Source organism: Falco biarmicus, chromosome 7 (assembly GCF_023638135.1).
Source record: "Falco biarmicus isolate bFalBia1 chromosome 7, bFalBia1.pri, whole genome shotgun sequence".
In the NCBI taxonomy this organism is placed as follows: domain Eukaryota; kingdom Metazoa; phylum Chordata; class Aves; order Falconiformes; family Falconidae; genus Falco; species Falco biarmicus.
In genome coordinates, this window is record NC_079294.1 from 23,601,620 (window position 1) to 23,620,101 (window position 18,482).

Sequence of the window (18,482 nt, forward strand, 5' to 3'; positions counted from 1 at the left end):
TTGTGTTAATTTCTCTCTATCTTTGTGATTTGACCACCTTTTCTATGATGTTTACATGGTGCAATAATTAGAAATACAAATCCACTTAAAATGATGTCTTGTATGTGACCTATGAAGAGGTTGATCTGCTTTGCTTTGATTGTATAAAGATGTCAAGCTTAGGTGATTATTCTGTCTTTTTATCAGTCTCTACACACTTCCCTCAAAATAACTTCCGAATCCAGTGGCCAGATTACAGAGTGAAATGGAGATTTCAAAGATTACTGCAGTCCCATGAATTCCTTTTTTGTTTGTTTAAATTGGCAGTTGAATAGAAAAGAAGAATCCAGTTACCCTTGGGCAGTGTACAAAGACAAGCCAGTTTGCTCTTGCACATTCTGTTTGGCAACAGCTCACTGCCAAACAATTTCTTGGCTAGTCATTGCATGCATAGCTCTAAACTTATCAAGCATCCGCCGTGTTTCTTTTTTTAGAAAGGTGTCCTGTGATATCTAGTAAGGTAAGGGAACAAAATACAAAAGTCAGTAAGAAATGAGACACAGTTCCACTACTTGTGGAGCAATTTGTTGTTTCCTCAAAAAGTAATACCACTGTGAATGGCAGCAATGTGTATAACGCTGAATTGTCTCTAAGTAATTGAATAATTAGTTAGGTTCTGTATGTTTTAATTAAGTCTGTGGGTTTTGAATTCTGCATTTCCAGAGCATATAAATACTTTGTTTATAGTTTTTGAAAACATGGTAGGTGAGGAAATACGGGAAGAAGAGTTTCCCAGTCTACAATAAAGAAGAATAGGGGGAAAATACAATCTTCAGATGCATAAAATGCTGACACAAAAATGTAGGAACGTTCTTCGTGTCGTGCACAGTTCAAGATAAATTTTTCTTGAATTCCTGCAAAGGAGGTACTGAATACTCAGTAGGGGCTTGGCTTATGGGGAGAATAACACAACACTGGAGGAGGCTTGTGATGTTACCTTACTGAAGTTTCTTAAGAATGGACAAGCACCTAATTAAAGTGGATCAGGTATTATTGATCCTGTCTTTGGGCAAGGGATTGTACTAGTGATCTTTTGTGGAACGCTCAAAATCTTTCCTCTAAGTTAATGGACCTAGTCAACATTTAAGATTTTTGTTTTACATTTTTCAGACAGCAGTTAACTTTCTTTTTTATCATTAAAGCGTGTCAGTTAAGGAATTTCTCAGTGGTTAGAATGCATATAGTTGGGGAAAGAGTCTTCTAATTTTCTGATGTTCTCTGTTGTGTGTGATTTCTTTATTCTCTTTTATTGTAAAACCCAGAGTACTCAGGACAAAGAGAAAGCTGAGCGGAAGAGAAAGGCAGAAGCAGCTAGGTTGCACCGTCAGAAGATAATGGCCCAGATGTCTGCGCTACAGAGGAATTTCATTGAAACCCATAAGCTCCTGTACGAAAACACACTAGAGGCACAGGGGAAAGAAGATGCAATTATGGAGGAAGAAAGGTGAGAAACAACAGAAATCCAGAGTTCCCATGGGAAGAGTTCGTTATCTTCTACATATGTTCATTATGCTACCTTAAAATTCTGAAAGTACATTCAAGGGACAGATTGTGTCATCCCAGTCAGCAAACTTGTATCTCTATTTACTTCTAAGTAATCTTCCATTACAGAATTATATATAAATATATGTAAACTAGCATGTATATGCTAATGTAAGAACAGCGGACTCATTTGTGGAGCAGCATAAGATAAACAAGAAAATTCATTATTTCTTCAAATGATGGATCATCTCATCGTTTAACATTTGAAAAATTATGTTAGAAAGCTGCTGAGTTGACAACACTGTAATTTTGGAGGTGACTGTCTAACTTTCATGAATATTTAAGTGTTAGATTTGGAAAGAATATAAAAGCCCATATGCCTTAACTTTAAGTTGCAACAAAGAAAATGTTTCTTGTAGCTCGAGTCACTGGTATTTCTGTTCACTAGTTTCTAAAATCTGATTTCACACTGAAAACTTTTGGTTTATATTGTTTGTAATTCTGTTGTTATGGGTTGCTCCTGTTGTAGAGATGCTGCAACAATATACCTAATACAACTCACAATTTTGGTCATCTTGGGGCTGCACAAAACTAATCAGGAAGATAGAGATATCTGTTGTCAAAAAAGTACACTTCTGTGTGCTTTGATTTTTAATCATTTTCTGTAAATCATTGTTGAACTCTGGAATAAGGAATATTTAAAAAAAATATGTGGAAGCGTATTGTGTGTCAAACCACTGAATTAAGGTAGTGGCATTCATTTCCAGTATATTTTCTTTAAGAATGGGGAACAATTTTAACGTATCTGTAAGATTAAAATATATTTAATCTGATCTACATTAAATACAGCTTCGTGACTTTCCTACTGTATGAAAACCATTTCATTGTGTTTTTCTGTTTCAGCTGGCTTTTACTTTCTGTTTTTAAAGAATACTGCATTTTAGGGAGGATTGAGGTGTTTCTTCATTGTTTGGTCATCATTTGGTTTTGTAAAGCACTTCGGTGTAAAACTAGGAATGTTAGCAGTGTACAACATATTTAGATGCCTGGAAGAAGTAGTTTGCTTGGAAAAAGCCATCTGGTTATTTTGTATCTCTGTGTCACTTATGGTCTTACAGCATGTCTTCGGCAATTGACTACTCAAGGATTGCTTTGGGTCCCAAACGAGGTCCATCTGTTGCTGAGAAAGAAGTTCTGACCTGTATTCTTTGTCAGGAGGAGCAGGAAGTAAAGTTGGAAAGTGCTGCCATGGTATTATCTGCCTGTGTCCAGAAATCAACTGCCTTAACTCAGAATAGGAGCAGAATTCTTGAACTCTCAGGGGGTATGCAATTTTTCTTCTTCTAGACTACAAGCAGCTCTGTACCTAGAGGTCATACCCCTTGAAACTCATTAAAGTCTGTACTCTGTCAGATCGCTAAATGGCTTACAAAAAAAAAGGTGAAAATTTTGAAATTGTTATAAAATCCATGCTTTAAAACAGGGGTCCTCAAACTACAGCACACGGGCTGGATATGGCCCCCCAGGGTCCTCAATCTGGCCCCCGGTATTTACAGACACACACACACACCCGCCGGGGGTTGGTGGGGGAAACCAAGCAGCCACAGATGGCTGCCTGCCACTTCATCCAAGCGCCGGCCCCCTGCTTAAAAAGTTTGAGGACCCCTGCTTTAAAACTTAAAAATGAGAAATACATAAAGATTTTCATTTGTCCCTGGGAAATCAGAAATTGCTTTAATCTAACAAGAAGATTTAATAAAATTTAAAAGATTTGGTAGTAAATGTCACTCTGGAAGAAATCCAAGAATGTTAAGTTCTGTTTATTCAAGCACAGCAACAAATTTTCCCAATATGGAGGAAATGTATGAACATTATCAGAGGCCAATATGGCAGCCCCAGGAGGGTTTGGGTTTTGTATTGTTTCCATGGTTGTTTTTTTGTTGTAGGTTAGTTTTTTGTTTTGATTTGAATTTTGGTTTAGTTTGGTTTTGGGTGTGTGTGTGGGTTTTTTTTTTCATGTCCAGAAAGTAATAAAAACATCAACATAATAAAAATACAGAAAAGTGTAAGCAAGAATCATGAATAAATAAAAAAAATACAAGAAAATAATAAAAACTAATGAGTTACAGTTGCATAATAGCATATTGGTAGCAGGAAGCATGAATGAAAACCAAAAATTTTTCATAAGTAACAGCTGCTTAAACATGAGAAAGATTTTGATCAGTTACTCAAGGGGAAGAAAGTAAAGTAAATAGAAGGAAAAGGGAAAAGTATACACTGATTTTTTTTTTGCTCTTTTTTTGAAAAAGCATAATTAATAATAATTAAGGATCAGATGCAGGATTAATTTTAACAAGAGAGAAATACAGACCAGAATAGGATAAGAAAAGTTGAAATGATATATAGGTAACTTCAGCATATTCATCTTGGCAATTATTAAAGTAATACTGAAAGTTTTATCAGAACAATTGTCTTCAGTGTAATCTTCAATTATTTTTTAAAATCGTAGTAGATAGTTGACATCTCAGAAAGCTAGTAAGGGCAAACAAGTATTTGTCTAAAAAAACCCACCAAAAAACCAGAAGTGAAATGAGAAAGTTCTGAGAATTTGCGTGTGCCATCCAGCCTGGATGCCAAGTATGTTGGATGATAGTAATTATTTCTTATATTGTCCTATAAACTAAAAATAAAGACAGACAATAAAGCAGTAAGAATTGTCAAAAATGAATTTGTCAAGAAAGGAGCTTAGTAAGCCACCTGAATTCTTTGACCAGGATAACTGGTTTTGTGGGTAAGGAGAAGGTAAACTAATCTATTCTCATTAGATTTTTTGGCTCTGTCCTACTTGATATACAGGCTGGGCAAATGTTGTTTAGGTGTCATCACCCCAAGGTGGCTACATTACATCATAAAACTAGTAGTTTGATTCAAGCACGCTATAATATTAAATAAAAGTTAGTGGTCATTTTTCCCTGTAAATTGGATTATATTTATTTTAACACAGAAAAAAATGGAATAGCTGTTACCTATTAAATAATGAATATGCAGTCTCTGTGTATCTGCCCATATATTATTATAAAGCTGAGTCAATAATTGTTTCAAATCCTGCTTATTCAAGCTAACTAATATATAAGGAATAAGCATGTAGCGTTGAAAGATATTTTTTCAGTGACACTACTGTCTAGCAAATGGTTTTAAATTCTGTGTTCGTGTAGTTCAGAAGTGCACTCATGAATGTTATCAAAAAAACTCTAAAGAAAAGGGAGGGTCAGCATTGTTTTTTATTTCTCTAGGGCTGTAGGGTAGTACCCTGTGCTCTGTCATGCTTGCAGACCTTTACCAAGTTGTGTCACTTGATAAGGTGTTTTGTTTGGTGTTTCCTCTTCTGGGTCATTAAAAAATACTAAATTGTCCTAGACCCAGGACAGACTCATACAGAATCCAGTTTGATCCATTTTTCTTTTTAACAGTGACTGATAATGGCAATTTTGAGCCAGCTGTATAGACTTTTTATCTAGGCCATCTACTAACTGCATCCTTTTTTTTTCCCCCCCTTCCTTTTTTCTGTGGTACTCTGAAGTACAAATTAAATCCTATGCTCCTGTAGTCAGATACACTTGTAAGCTTTCTGCAGCGACATGTTGGGCTATTGAAGGAATTGGACATAGAAGGAAATGAAGTTCCTTTTCCTAAGTCCACTTCTGGATATTACTCATAGCACTTACTCTCTGCTGCGTGGTCCTCTGCAGCTCGTCAGTTAGAAGTAGGCCTGTAAGAGCTTTTGTTCTTTCAAGATCTAAGTAAGTGGGAAAATGCTTGTTCCCACAGCAGAAGTGCAGATAGTGACAAATTAGTGTTATACCGATGTTCATTTTCTTGTTTCAGTCTCCATTTAATTTAAAGCAGCTTCAGCTGCTGTCAAATAGAATTATATTATCAGTGCAATTTGGATGCTATGTGGTTTTTTTTAAAATTACTTATTTTTGTTTTCATTGTGTCAAATTCAGGTGTATCTGTTCCAAATCATGAACAGTGCACCAGGTGAGATTGGGAGGACTACTGTTGTTCAGCTCAGCATTATTTAGGTATCTTTTAAGGGGAAAATGGAATTTCACTTCAAGTGCATATGCAGCACAAAGACACCATTACATTCTCATAATGTTTTTGCTGTTAAGAATTCTGCAAGAATTTTTGCATATTAGTAAATATTAGTAAAAAATAGACTTGGCTTTGTTATTCACCAGTGCTCATTAGCTGTAGGAATGCCTACTCTTTCTTGTCCTTAGTAGTTTTATTTTTTTTCATTTAAAAATACAGCAATGAATACATTAAAAACTGCAGTGATAGAGAATCCATCCACAGAGCTATTCCAGTACTGAAGAACTCTTTTTTTTTTTTTTTTTTTTTTTTTTTCTCTTGACCAATTTGCTATTTGTCATCTCTTCATTTGTAATTAGTGGAAAGCCTTCAGTAGTTAAAGTGGGCTTTGTCTCTTGACTACTTTGCTGGAGTATTGGTCTGGAAAAGCTAGCCAAAAGGGATTTTAATGTGCAAACTGCAGGAAAATAAAATCCGAAGGCTTATGTTCAGTGCTCATATCTGTTCGTACCGATGGGAAGTTACGTTACTGTTCTTTAAGTAATTTCTTTCTGCTGCATCTTTCTAGATACGCTAGATCCTCTCTTCATGCACCCTGACTTACCTTGTGGGACTCACACAGGAAGCTGTGGTCATGTGATGCACGCAGCCTGCTGGCAGAAGTAAGGATGTATCTTTGCAGCCTTTTAATGTTTTTTTTGTATTAATTTATTTTCCAAAACATATAAGTGAATGCTAAAAGCACAGTACAGTAAGTGGAGATGTAATTAAGGAATCAGAACTATTTGTACTCATCAAAAATGAAATATGGCACAAGAGAAGTTTTGACTTGAAGAAAATCATCATCAAAGTTTTTAGTGCTTTCTATGACCCAAAGAAGAATCTCTAAGGACTTACGAATTTATGCAACTAAAACCAATGGAGTAAAATTGGTCAAGGATAAGAAATCGTATGTAGTAGGCTTATTTTTAACAATCCAATGAGAACCAGTAGAAATCTTCCAGGTGAGCTTTCTATAGCAACAGTACTTTGAAAGTCCGTCACCAGGTCAGTACTTAAAAGATGCAGCTGACTTACTCCACTGAGTCTTTAGATGAGAATCCAGCATTCAGAACAGAATATGAATGGTTAAATCTCTCAATATTTGTTCCCCACCCCTCCTCTGTCAGTGAACAAACCCTTACTATAAAAAGTAAGAGGGAAGAGTTGATGCAGTACTTAAAAACTTTAAGCAATTGATCTAGTGATTTCTGTTGTTGATGGGAGCCCACAGTTTAGACCAGATGTGTTGGATTAGAATGAAACCTGAAATATTAAAAGATGGAGTTACTTAGCCTGCAGAATATAGTCAGCCTGGTTGCAGCTACATTTGTAGGATTATGGACATCAGAACTAATGCTCTCAGCATTTGACTCCACAAAGGTCTGGCAAGTCTAAACAAGATAAATAGTGGGAAATAATAATAGAAATAATCCCACTGAAACATTATCAACAGATAAAGATAGTTGGGTCATGCAATTGCAAGCTACATTGTATTGTTATATGATATAAACAGTCTCTTGAGGTTTGTTGTTTGTGTTTGTGCCATTTTACTTCAAAAAAAAAAAAATCTGACTAAACTTCTAGTGCTTATTATTACTTTCCTATAAATATGTGTCTATATTTTTTAACAATACAACATGAGTACAAAATAAATAGGTGCACACACTTCAAATGATACGGAAGTATGTTCCTTGAGTATAATACATCTGCTCTTGGCAGATCCATCTACATCTGCATAGATCTAAGTAGTGCAACATTGGAGCTCAGTTCCCTTGCTCTTTTTAAGAAAAGATGACTTGCTGTATGGGTGTATGGGATTAAAATGGACAACAGGCTCTTCTCATACGGGATGGCACAGAAGGTTTGAGTATAGTCTTTTATTTATTACATAACAGACATTCTAACTTACTAATATTCCTCCAAACAATGCCTGCCACACCTTTCTAGAGTATCTGTGCAGCCTAAAAATACAGCAGAATACTCTCTAGAACAGTACAAGTTCAAATGAACTGAGTATCTTTGTAGTTGCCATGTAGCAGGAAGAGGAGTTGCTTGCAAAAACATAGTTGTTTGTGGTGAAGTAAATGTATGCTTTCGTTGATTGTAACAGAGTACTATCCTAAATATTCTGTAATCTCAAGAACTTCTGCAGATGCCCCTGCTGCACGCACACTTTCTCTTTACTATATAAGTGGGATTTTATTTTTTTCACTTAAGATGTAAAATTTAAAGAAAAAAATAATCTAGCTACCTACCTTAGTACAGAAGTTAGATTATTTCCTATCTGTCTTTTAAGATACTACATACCCAGTCTGAACATGAGTACTGAATTTAGTTGCTTGTCTCCGGGCAAGATGATCTGAATGTTGCATTTTTTTGTTCCTAATAATACCGCTGAGACATTAATGAAATTTGAAGGCTTACTGAATCCACTGAGACGGCAAAACTATAATGAAATCTGTATAAAGATCACAATTGTTTTCTTAGTTTCCTTTTGAGTTTAAAATAGCTCAACTGTGGTATTGTAATATAAATTATCTTCTCTGTTAAAAGAAGGCTACAGTTTCATTGTCTAGTCATGAGGCTCAGTCATTGACATTAATAGCTGGTTATTCATTCATGCAATGTTGCCAGTAGTTTTTCCTAAAATTAAATAAAAACATGTACAATCCCTGTTTAAAACTTACCGTATGAGTTGCATATGAGAGATAGTAGGTACAGAGTTTCATTGTGTTGTTGAAGATGTTGAGAGAAGGGTAGAAAATCTAAAGACTGCTTGTCTGTAAAAATGTTAATGACATTTAGAAGGATCTTAAAAGCAAGGAGAAGTTGCCATCATTTTTGCATGACTGGTATACCATGCATTTTTGCATGAGTTCATCCATGTATTCAAAGGTTTTATTTTATTTTCACATCCAAGCACATGAAAGAATTATAAATCAAAGGAAAAGACTTGTTTGTTGGCTTGGATAGGTATTTGCTAGATAATAACACTTTTAATTATTTGAATGTTTGTTTTCATGTTACATTTGTGCCATTTCACTTTCTAGTAATTTCCTTTTCAATGTTGTAGGTACTTTGAAGCCATGCAGCTAAACTTTCGACAACGTCTGCATGTTGAACAGATATTTGACTTGGAGAATGGAGAGTATCTTTGTCCACTTTGCAAATCTCTGTGCAATACTGTGATTCCTATCGTTCCATTGCAGGCTCAGAAAATTAACAGGTGAATTATACCAGATTGCATAGCCTTTAAATTAAAAACAACCTACCTCCCCCCCAAACAAACAAACAAAATTAAAAATTACTTCGAGGCTGATTGGCTTTTCAAATTTTTGGAAAGAAAGCTTGGGCTGACCTTCCTAATCTGTGTAAAAGACTACATATCTCCTTATTGACTATTCAGCCAAATGTACTGCTTCTGGTAGTAAAGTGGGTGTTTTTAATATGTATTTAAAAAGTAGCATTTTTGGAGTGGCTAGTTTTTGGAGCTGATATCAAATGAGGAAGTACAGAGATCTATCTAGTATTTAGCCTAACACTTCATTTTGCACTGTTTGCTTAAAATTTACAAAGCCAGCAAAACTGCAAATACTGAGTTCATGTCTTTTGATCTAAATCTGTCTTCAGTTTTTGAAGATATGGTGTTTCTTTGAGTGTTAAAGTAAAACCTGCTTTCTGTTTCTGTTTTCAGTGAGGATGCAGAGGCAGTAGCTCAAATTCTGTCCCTGGCTAGGTGGATGGAGATTATCATAGTCAGGATATCAGGCTACAGTGTGAAAAATGCCAAAGGTTTGTTACCTTAATTTTGAAGCTATTCTGTGGGATTTCTAATATGCTAGTACATGTTTTAACTAATACCAAGATGAAACTTCAAAGACTACATTTTGCTATCAATGAAGACAGTATCAAATAAAGCTGGGGATAAAGTCACAGCCCTTTCTGAGCTGATGTCTTGGTTTCACAGTGCCCTCACCAATTTTCTAGTTTCTGTTAAATCCTTTCCATCTTTCCTGTAGAACAAAATTATGTACACTTGGAGAGGACAGCCACCAACTAACAATCAGAGTTAAACTTTTGTGTTGACTTTGGTAAAAAAAGAGAAAAAATAAATTTAAAAGGTCAAAATAAAAATATGTATGAATGTTTAGAAAACAGAAAGTACAAAGAATCAACATATTCCTTTGACTCCTGTAATGCAGGAAAGTTCTTTTTCCTCACCAGTAAAGCACTACTTTTAATCCTCATATTTCTGGGAATAGAAGAAAATGTTACTTAAGGATGAGGGTTAGAAGGCAGTCTGGCTGGTGAGGTCTGTTTACAATTATTTTCAAACCAGTTTAAAATAAAAAGATGTCTCACTTCTGTTAGACTGCAGTATAAACTGTAGCAACTTCTTTGTTTTTTAATGTGGATGTAATTTTTTTTTTTTCCTGGAAGGAGAGAAACAAAATCTTCCAGCTTTCACCAGCAAGGGAATGGGGAACTCTGCTTTGGAATTCCATTCCATCCTTAGTTTTGGAGTTCAGTCTTCGTAAGTGTTACTGGAAGTGCTCTCTGCATTATGCTAATTCTCCCTAAAATGACCTAGATAGGCTTCAGGATTTGTATTGAAGGAAAGGCATATGATTTGCTTGGTCTGAATATGGGCTTACTTAAACTCTTCCTTTAGCATTCACTGAATATCAGATATATACAGCTCTAGATGGACCGCTTGGTCAAATCCAGTCTGGTAGTTCTTACATTGCTGGCAAAAAGCTAGGAGTCTGGAATCTTCTAATCCATAGTTCCAATTATTTGGGTCACTTCCTGTGCCTCTAGGCAAGTTTTATTTAATGTCTGTTTGCCTTAATTTTCCTGCTAGATGTCAGTTTCAGGGATAGATTTCACTTGGGTTTGGATGCAATAATGTAACATAGGTTAGTCAAAGGAATAGGGCTGTGTTGTCCTGTTTCTATCCCAGTGGGCAAAAGCACTCATCCACTAAACCAGAATGAATTAATAGATAGTTTTCAAGTCTGTTATCTTTTTAGATCATACTAGAAGTACTCTGCTTCTGACTGACATCATAGTTACGCAAAGTACTTGGAAATATCTGCTATTTGTAAAATGGTCATCAGAAAGTTGAATCAAATTCTTTCTTGGTAACTGGTCTCCGTGGAAAAAAATTATAGTTTTCCTTTAAACGGTGTGGCATTTAAGTATGAGCCTGGCTAAACCCCAGACTTCATAGTACAGTTGTTTTGGCTGTAGAGATTTGGAGAATTAATATGAATATTAAATATTTCTGTTTAGAAATTCTGTGAATGATTTTGGAAAAACACAAGCCATTAAACCTGTACGTGTTTTTGCCTAGGCATTTTTCTGATATAACTGCATTTACGTAAACTAACCCAATGTCAGTTGAAAAGATAGGAAACGTTAAAAAATGTGTTTTAAAACACGTTTGAAATGTCTTTCTTCCCATTTCTGGTGCCTTATGAGATGGGATACATATTCTCTCCAGCACTTATAATTATACTCTTATTCGCATCTGGTTTTTTCGTTGTATTTTACATGGTTAAAATGTTTATATTTTTTGAATGCAGGTTATAATACAGTATATAGAAATAGACTCCTTCTAACCTGACAGCTCTTAATCTCTCAATTTGTAGAGCCTGTCATGTCAAGGTACTTGTTTACTACTGGAAACTAGTGATTTTTGTCACCTCTGTACAGACAGAAGGCCTTTGTAGTCAAGAATTCTTTCATAAGTAACTTAGACTTACTGGTCAATCAATCGCTAACAAAGTAATAAGCTCTCTTAATAATTCAGACTGAATTTATCTTGGCTTGATTTTGCAGAGTAAAATACTCAAGCAGTATCAAGGAGATGCTTATTCTCTTTGCCACCACCATTTATAGAGTTGGGCTAAAAGTTGCTCCAAATGAAGCTGATTACAGGATTCCTATGATGACCTGGAGCACATGTGCTTTTACCATCCAGTGTATAGGTAAAGAATAACTGATTGTATGAATAATAATAACAGTTCTACATAAATAAAGGCAATGCTGTAGTATAACAACTTATATGTAATTGCATATGTAATAATAGAATGATAATCTATTATCATATTGTCACAGCAGGGAGTGACATGTTCCATGTTACTAATTGTAATATTAGGCATGTTCAATGAATATCTTCAGGCTTCTAAAGATCATTGAGCTGTATCCATCTCCTACATAGCTAAATATCTAACAGCTATGAAACAGTACTCCCTCACTTCATTTTGTCTGTGTTGTCAAAGAATTATCATGGAAACTGTAGAAGAAATAGTCTTCCATATTCTGAAATTGCTAAGCATATATCTGGTAGAAAAAAAAAATGCGAACAACCCCAAAAATTCTCTGGCATGAATTTATTTTTGAAGGCAATATAATTACCATAAAAATGATGGCATTTTTGGGGATAATGTGCTTGTTTAGCAGTCACTCTCTTTTCATTTCTGTACTATATACACAAAGAAGTTTGTGCAATAAACGCGAAGCTGTCTAGAAGTCTGTAGTGGATTCCAGGCAGGGAGAGAAGCAAGAGGAAAGTCTGAAATGCATACTGAAGGAATGAAGAATGTAATTGTACCTCTCCACAAATAGGATTGGCCATGTATGACATTTTTTCTGCTGAAGCTGTTGAGATACTAGTGTAGTCTCTCTTAAATCTATAGTGGACTTGACTCAACTGGAGTATCAAGTGTTCAAAAGGTTTTTAGGAGAATTGGGAATATTCTGATAAGGCAGGATTAGTCATGAAAACTGATTACATCGGTTTAGTGTTGGGTTTGATCAGTGTTTTTTCAATGAGTCGGGGAAGGACTGGAAGTCACTCAGCTCTGTTAACGTTAATGCACCTAATGCTGTGCAGATTGTTTCAATTTGATATATAAAAAAGGATCTTGGCTGTCAGGGATGAGTTTGCCAGCAAGTGTATAAATGCAATAACTGTTATCACAGACATGTTATCGAAGGCCTAGTTCAGAAGTAGAAAATTCAGATGTCTTAACCAGGCCAAGATTATAAAACCAGAGGGACTGCTGTGACAGTCTGACCTATCCTAGGCCACACCAATTCCTTGTGTTCATTTTTGTTTACAAATAGAGCAGGCTTCCATGAAATTGTAAAGCAAAACTGCCTATGTAGCTTCTAGTATGCTGCTTTTGAATCTTGTCATAGGGTGCATTATTAAAACCATATGGCACATGGCCATTACTGTTATCAAAAAGTTCTCAGGCACAGCAAAGACGATAAGCAGTACAGCAAGCAGTGGAAGCAAAAAGCAGCCACTAATGAGCGCTAGAATAATATACAGTAAGGCAAGTCAAGCCCCATGGCAACCACAGGAGCCTGCCAATTAATAGCTAAACAGCAGTAACAGTTATATATTTGATCTGGCACGTTCCAATCAAATTTGTTGTTATCTTGAACCCTTTGAGCCCCATGTTGAGCACCAGAAAGGGCTGTCATGGTTTAACGCCAGCTGGCAGCTAAGCCCCATACAGCCGTTCACTCGCTCCCCCCAGCGGGATGGGGAGAGAGTCAGAAGACTAAAAGTGAGAAAACTTGTGGGCTGAGGTAAAGACAGCTTAATAAGTAAAGCAAAAGCCACACGCACAAGCAAAGCAAACCAAGGAATTAATTCTCCACTTCCCATTGGCAGGCAGTGTTCTGCCACCTCCAGGAAAGCTGGTCTCCATCATGCATAATGGTTACTTGGGAAGACAAACAGCATCACTCCATATGTTCCTCCACTTCCTTCTTCCCGCAGCTTTATATGCTGGGCATGATACCATATGGTATGGAAAATCCTTTTGGTCAGTTGGGGTCAGCTGTGTCCTCTCCCAACTTCTGGTGCACCCCCAGCTTACCTGCTGGTGGGGTGGGGTGAGAAGCAGAAGAGTCCTTGACTCTGTGTAAGCACTGCTCAGCAATAACTAAAATGCTGTTTTCACCACAAATCCAAAACATAGCCCATACTAGCTGCTATGAAGAAAACTAACTCTGTCCCAACCAAACCCAGCACAGTGGGCATGCAAGCAAGGAACCTTAGCTACCTGTCGTTAATGGAGTCTCTAGAGGAGGTTCAAAGCATCACTGACCCAAGGGATGTGAATTGCTTTTATTGCCTAAAGCAGACACTTAAAAGTACAAATCTGTTTGTTTTTTTTCCCATGTTTCCTCAGCAGCTCCACATGTTGTGTGTTAAACTGAAATATGGAATTTCTAAGTTAAAACACTTTCACTTTTTGTTAGAGGTGGTTAAAACAAACAAATAATAACAACACCACCCCCAAATAAACCAAATGAAAACATCACAAGACAATTTCTGAGATCTTGGAAGCGTACTGATATATCACTAATAAGTCACTAAAGCACAAAAACATTTTAAATTATACCTTTTTTACTCAATTAAGTTAATTTGGTTTCTTATTTTTATTGGCTTATTTTCTCTTTATTATCCCTTCAGAGCCAATGCACTCAGGGAGGAAAGCTGAATTCTCTTTTAGCCTGGACATTTTGTTTTCAAACAGCTATTGAAACTACAGTCAAATGCAGTAGTGCAAATCTGAGGGTAAGATGGCTGTATAGCATCCCTGGAAACATACCCAGAGGTTTCTGAGCACTGTTTAAGGGTGACTGAAAAAAATGCAACAAAAATTGTAGAATGGCTTGCTATTCATGTGAAATGGTGTTCCTTTAAATCCCTAGTTAGCAAGATCTGAGAACCAAATGTCTTTTAGAAGCTTGTTGCAAGCATTTATCTGGGAAACATTAAGTACCATTTAAGATAGAATTTTCAAGAGAATTCTCTTATCACAATAAAGTTGAACTTTAAAAGTAGTACATACACTAAGAATGAATTAATCTTGGACTAAGTGTATTCAAACATAAATGTTATATTAGTTTGTGTGGAACAAACCAGCTTAATTCTTTCTGTGTTTAATTTTAAGAAAACCTCTTGGAAACAGAAGGCAAGCCCTTATTTGGATCTCTACAAAATAGACAGGTATGGGCAAGTAAGATACGCAATACGTTTTAGAGAAAAAGTTTGCAACTATATAATACACATGCATATATATATATATATATAAAAAAAATAAAAACTTTTGCAACTGCTAACATAAAGATTGTTCTCTGTTGAGGGATAACTCGCAAAATTTTTAGTTTGATAACATAAAGAGCATTTTGGAAGAAAAATATTTCTACTTCTACATGGAAGTTCATATTAAATTAACTTAACAATGTGTTTTCTGTCCATAGAAGTAGATATGTTTTTACAGCTTTATTTCACTATTGTATCTTTCCTTTTTTCTGTCCAACCATTTTTCTCTTGCGCTCTAGCACAGTGGCCTTAAAGCATTAGTGCAGTTTGCAGCTGCTCAGAGAACAACATCACCACAGGTCCTGATTCAGAAACATCTGATTCGTCTTCTAGGAGGTATTGTATTCCTTTTCTTTACTACCTTTGTTGTTGCAGAAGCTTCTATTGCAAAATGGCACACACATTAATAAAACACAGGAGCAAAGGTTAGACTACTGACAACAGTTAACTTCAGTTTCTCTAATGTTGCCTGAAATCACGGAGTATTCCTTGAAATGAAGTAATCAATAATTCTGTTAACCCAGCTCTGTATCACAGAATTGCTCAAAATGTCCTCTGTCCTAGATTTGACTATCTCCAGGCCTAGGTAATCTGGAATATTTACAGTGGTGAACAATCTAGTTCTGGTAATGTTCCAAATTACTCAGATTCTTTGCCAGACAGGTGGATAAAGTGACAAAACAGGTGCTATTCTTTAGTAATTGTGAGATTTCATCTTTTCAATACTTTTAAAGGACTGCTAGCAGCCTAGTTTAAGATATTATGGTCTCAAGGAGAGCTAGTTTGAGACCCATAGCTATCCTCCGTGTTTCTTACTGATTAAGTTAGCATGGTGGCCTTTGTGAATCCCACTTTGACTTCCCTTTTATTCAGTAGGATTCTTAGGTGTGGTACAGGCTTTTGTTTTGGGCTAGGTTGTGAGGCCTCTAGTGTTGCAGCGCCTAAGTACGCTTGTGGACTTCACAACCTTAACACCTTGTGTTGGCTTTATTAGAGCTGGAGAAATAATTGAGGATTTTTATCTCAGAATTTTTAAGATACAGTTATTAAAATTGTGAACTGGTTGGTCATGTGGAAATAGCTAGAGATGCACGATTAAGTAAGTGGTAGGCAGTTAATTAAACAGATACTTCTTAGTTCAGAGACTTGAACATTTTTTTATGAAAACACAGAAATGATAGAAGCTGTAAAATCAGATTCTGATATTGTAGTGCAATCCAAAAGAAGAAAATAATATCAAATGAATAATTGATATCTTTATTTTGTAGTTCTTCTACCAAACTTTAAAGTGGAGGACACTCCATCCCTCTTAGAAGTAGATATGTTCCACATTTTGGTAAGCAGGTTCATTTTATTCTTCATATTAATACTTTTTTTTTTAACATGGATTTTTGTGTACTTTACCCTGAAGATAGTCCTGCAGAGTCAAATGATTATACATGAGCATTGCATACAAGCAAATGACTACATATGGCTGCTATATAGGAGTGTTTACTTTTAGTTCTGCTGTTCTTCTACCTTAAGTCTTTGCTGTCTCACTCTTAATAAATGCCATGCTTGCAGTCTCAGTCATCTTTCTACCACCATCACTGCTATTAAGCCTCAAAAAAAACCCTGAGAAATGCACCACTCTGCTTGTTTCCCCTCGCTTTCCCTTTGCCTCAATAGGCCTCTCATACCTTCTGATTTTCTCACATTCACACCCCTTACCGTCTGTAACTCTCCTTAGCCTCGTCTTTCTGTTCTTAATACAAATCTGTATTATAGTTTCTTTTACTGTTTAAAAAACCCCCACAAACCCACACAACAAAAAAGCCAACAAAACAGAAACAAAGAAAAAACCAAATCCACCAGAATAAAACCTGTTTTGCCCTGGTTGCCTCTCTAACTAATGCTTGGTCTCACTTCGAAAAAAAAAAAAAAAAAAGATGTGTTTTGTCCTATGTCAAAAACCAGAAATTAAGCTTTCTAGGAACTGGACAAGATTTCTTGGTGTATCTCTAAACTGGCCATTACAGTGGATTTATATCCTACGTGCTAGAGGCACAAATGGTTAAGATTTTCCAATGAGTTTTTACTATGCTTTGTGAATTAAAGCTAGCAAGATAAATGAACGTATTTAAATTGACTACAGAAATGAAATATATAGTGAGAATGTAAATTCTGTTACTCATGTAGATCTTACCAAACTTCTGTTAGTTTAATATTTGCTCCTTTCACTGTAGGTGGCAGTTGTGCTGTCCTTTCCATCTTTATACTGGGAGGATGCTGTAGACTTGCAACCTTCATCAATTAGCTCAGCCTATAACCACCTCTACCTCTTCCATCTGACAACACTGGCACACATAACGCAAATTGTCGTCTCTTCAGCAACAGGTAGAGGTGCATTTGGGTTGGATTCTTCTGGCATTTTCATACAGTTTCTTAAAAATAATGAATGGACACTATTAGTGTCTTCCAGGTATAAACGTCCACGTAATAAATGACAGCTTGTGCTAGGTAGTAATAACTGTTTTCTGGTAAAACAAATAGAACTACATAATTTTCAGAGCATTTTATTATTTCAATTGTGTGTGCTTAGCCTAAGAAAATAAAGTAGTTGTTGATATATCAGTACTTGGTCAAGTCAGTCATTTCACAGTGGTAACTTCCCCTCTTCACACCCTGCAGGAGAAGCAAAGCTGTGCCCAGCAGCAGCATTCTGAGCTGTACAGTGACAGTATGCATTCGGGAAATAAACTTATCTTTACACTTCAACCTAGTAAATAACCAGAGCTGAAGTACAGAATCCTATAAACTGATAGGATTTAACTTTTAATTTAATTTAACTTTTCTCTGTATTTCCTACTACTGTTAAAAACTGTCAGTAATCTGCAGGCTCCCTAGCTACTACTTTCCGTTTTCTTAAGCATGATGGGAATTAAAAACCCAAACCACCGCAACATGTAACAAACCTTTAGCTTAATCTATGTAGGGCAATAACTTCAGGAGTTCTGGGGAAGGAAGCAGTTTTTACATGAAGATAAGCAATAAGGTAGTAATCCTGATTGTTCTTTACAGCATGCAGTTTTAGGAGAATATTTGTTACGGTAAAAACATCAAATAGAAAAGAATTAGGCAAAACAAAGTGGAAATACTTCTGTAATGCAATTTTTTTTAAAAAAAAGAGCCCAGGATGTGTCATAAATGCAGTGCATTTACAGTGGGATTCATCTTTTTGTGTGCAGAATCCCCTACTGCTCAATCATCTGACAACAGTGAGGAGGCACGGTCTGCACAGTCCTTCTGTAGAGAGGTTTGCCAGTACACCAGTGGGTAAGTAGCAGTTACAGCATTGCGTTCCCCTGGAAAGATGGCAATCCACAGGGATTAACCCAAACGGTGGAGGGAACGGGGGAGGGGGGGAAATACAATGCCTTGTGCTTTCTTCCCATACTCCTGAATGCTGAAAAAAAGGAAACTGTTGAAGGGAACACTTTTAGTTAATATAGCTACTTTTTGTGGACAACAGTAAATTCTTAGTCTAAGGATGAAAAAATACCTGTTATCCATTCTGGAGAGGAATACAACCACTAACTATAGTAGTTATTTTTTCTTTGCCTTGATTGTTTTTGTGGGTTTTTTTAGATATCTCAGTTATAGATGGAAGCCAGAAAAAAGGAAATGGTTCTACTATAGAAGGGGG

General features: G+C 36.1%; 1 protein-coding gene across 3 annotated transcripts in view; it reads left to right on the top strand.

Moving 5' to 3' along the window:
- UBR1 (ubiquitin protein ligase E3 component n-recognin 1) overlaps positions 1–18,482 on the top strand; it is a 75,554-nt gene that overhangs the window by 47,615 nt on the left and 9,457 nt on the right. For all 3 annotated transcript variants that reach the window (XM_056346299.1, XM_056346301.1, XM_056346300.1), the window contains exons 29-40: positions 1,302–1,483; positions 2,640–2,845; positions 6,188–6,281; positions 8,735–8,887; positions 9,356–9,453; positions 10,102–10,195; positions 11,506–11,654; positions 14,646–14,701; positions 15,037–15,133; positions 16,066–16,133; positions 17,023–17,173; positions 18,025–18,112. In XM_056346299.1, coding sequence (XP_056202274.1) covers positions 1,302–1,483; positions 2,640–2,845; positions 6,188–6,281; positions 8,735–8,887; positions 9,356–9,453; positions 10,102–10,195; positions 11,506–11,654; positions 14,646–14,701; positions 15,037–15,133; positions 16,066–16,133; positions 17,023–17,173; positions 18,025–18,112 — 1,436 coding nt within the window. The remainder of the gene's footprint in view (positions 1–1,301; positions 1,484–2,639; positions 2,846–6,187; positions 6,282–8,734; positions 8,888–9,355; positions 9,454–10,101; positions 10,196–11,505; positions 11,655–14,645; positions 14,702–15,036; positions 15,134–16,065; positions 16,134–17,022; positions 17,174–18,024; positions 18,113–18,482) is intronic.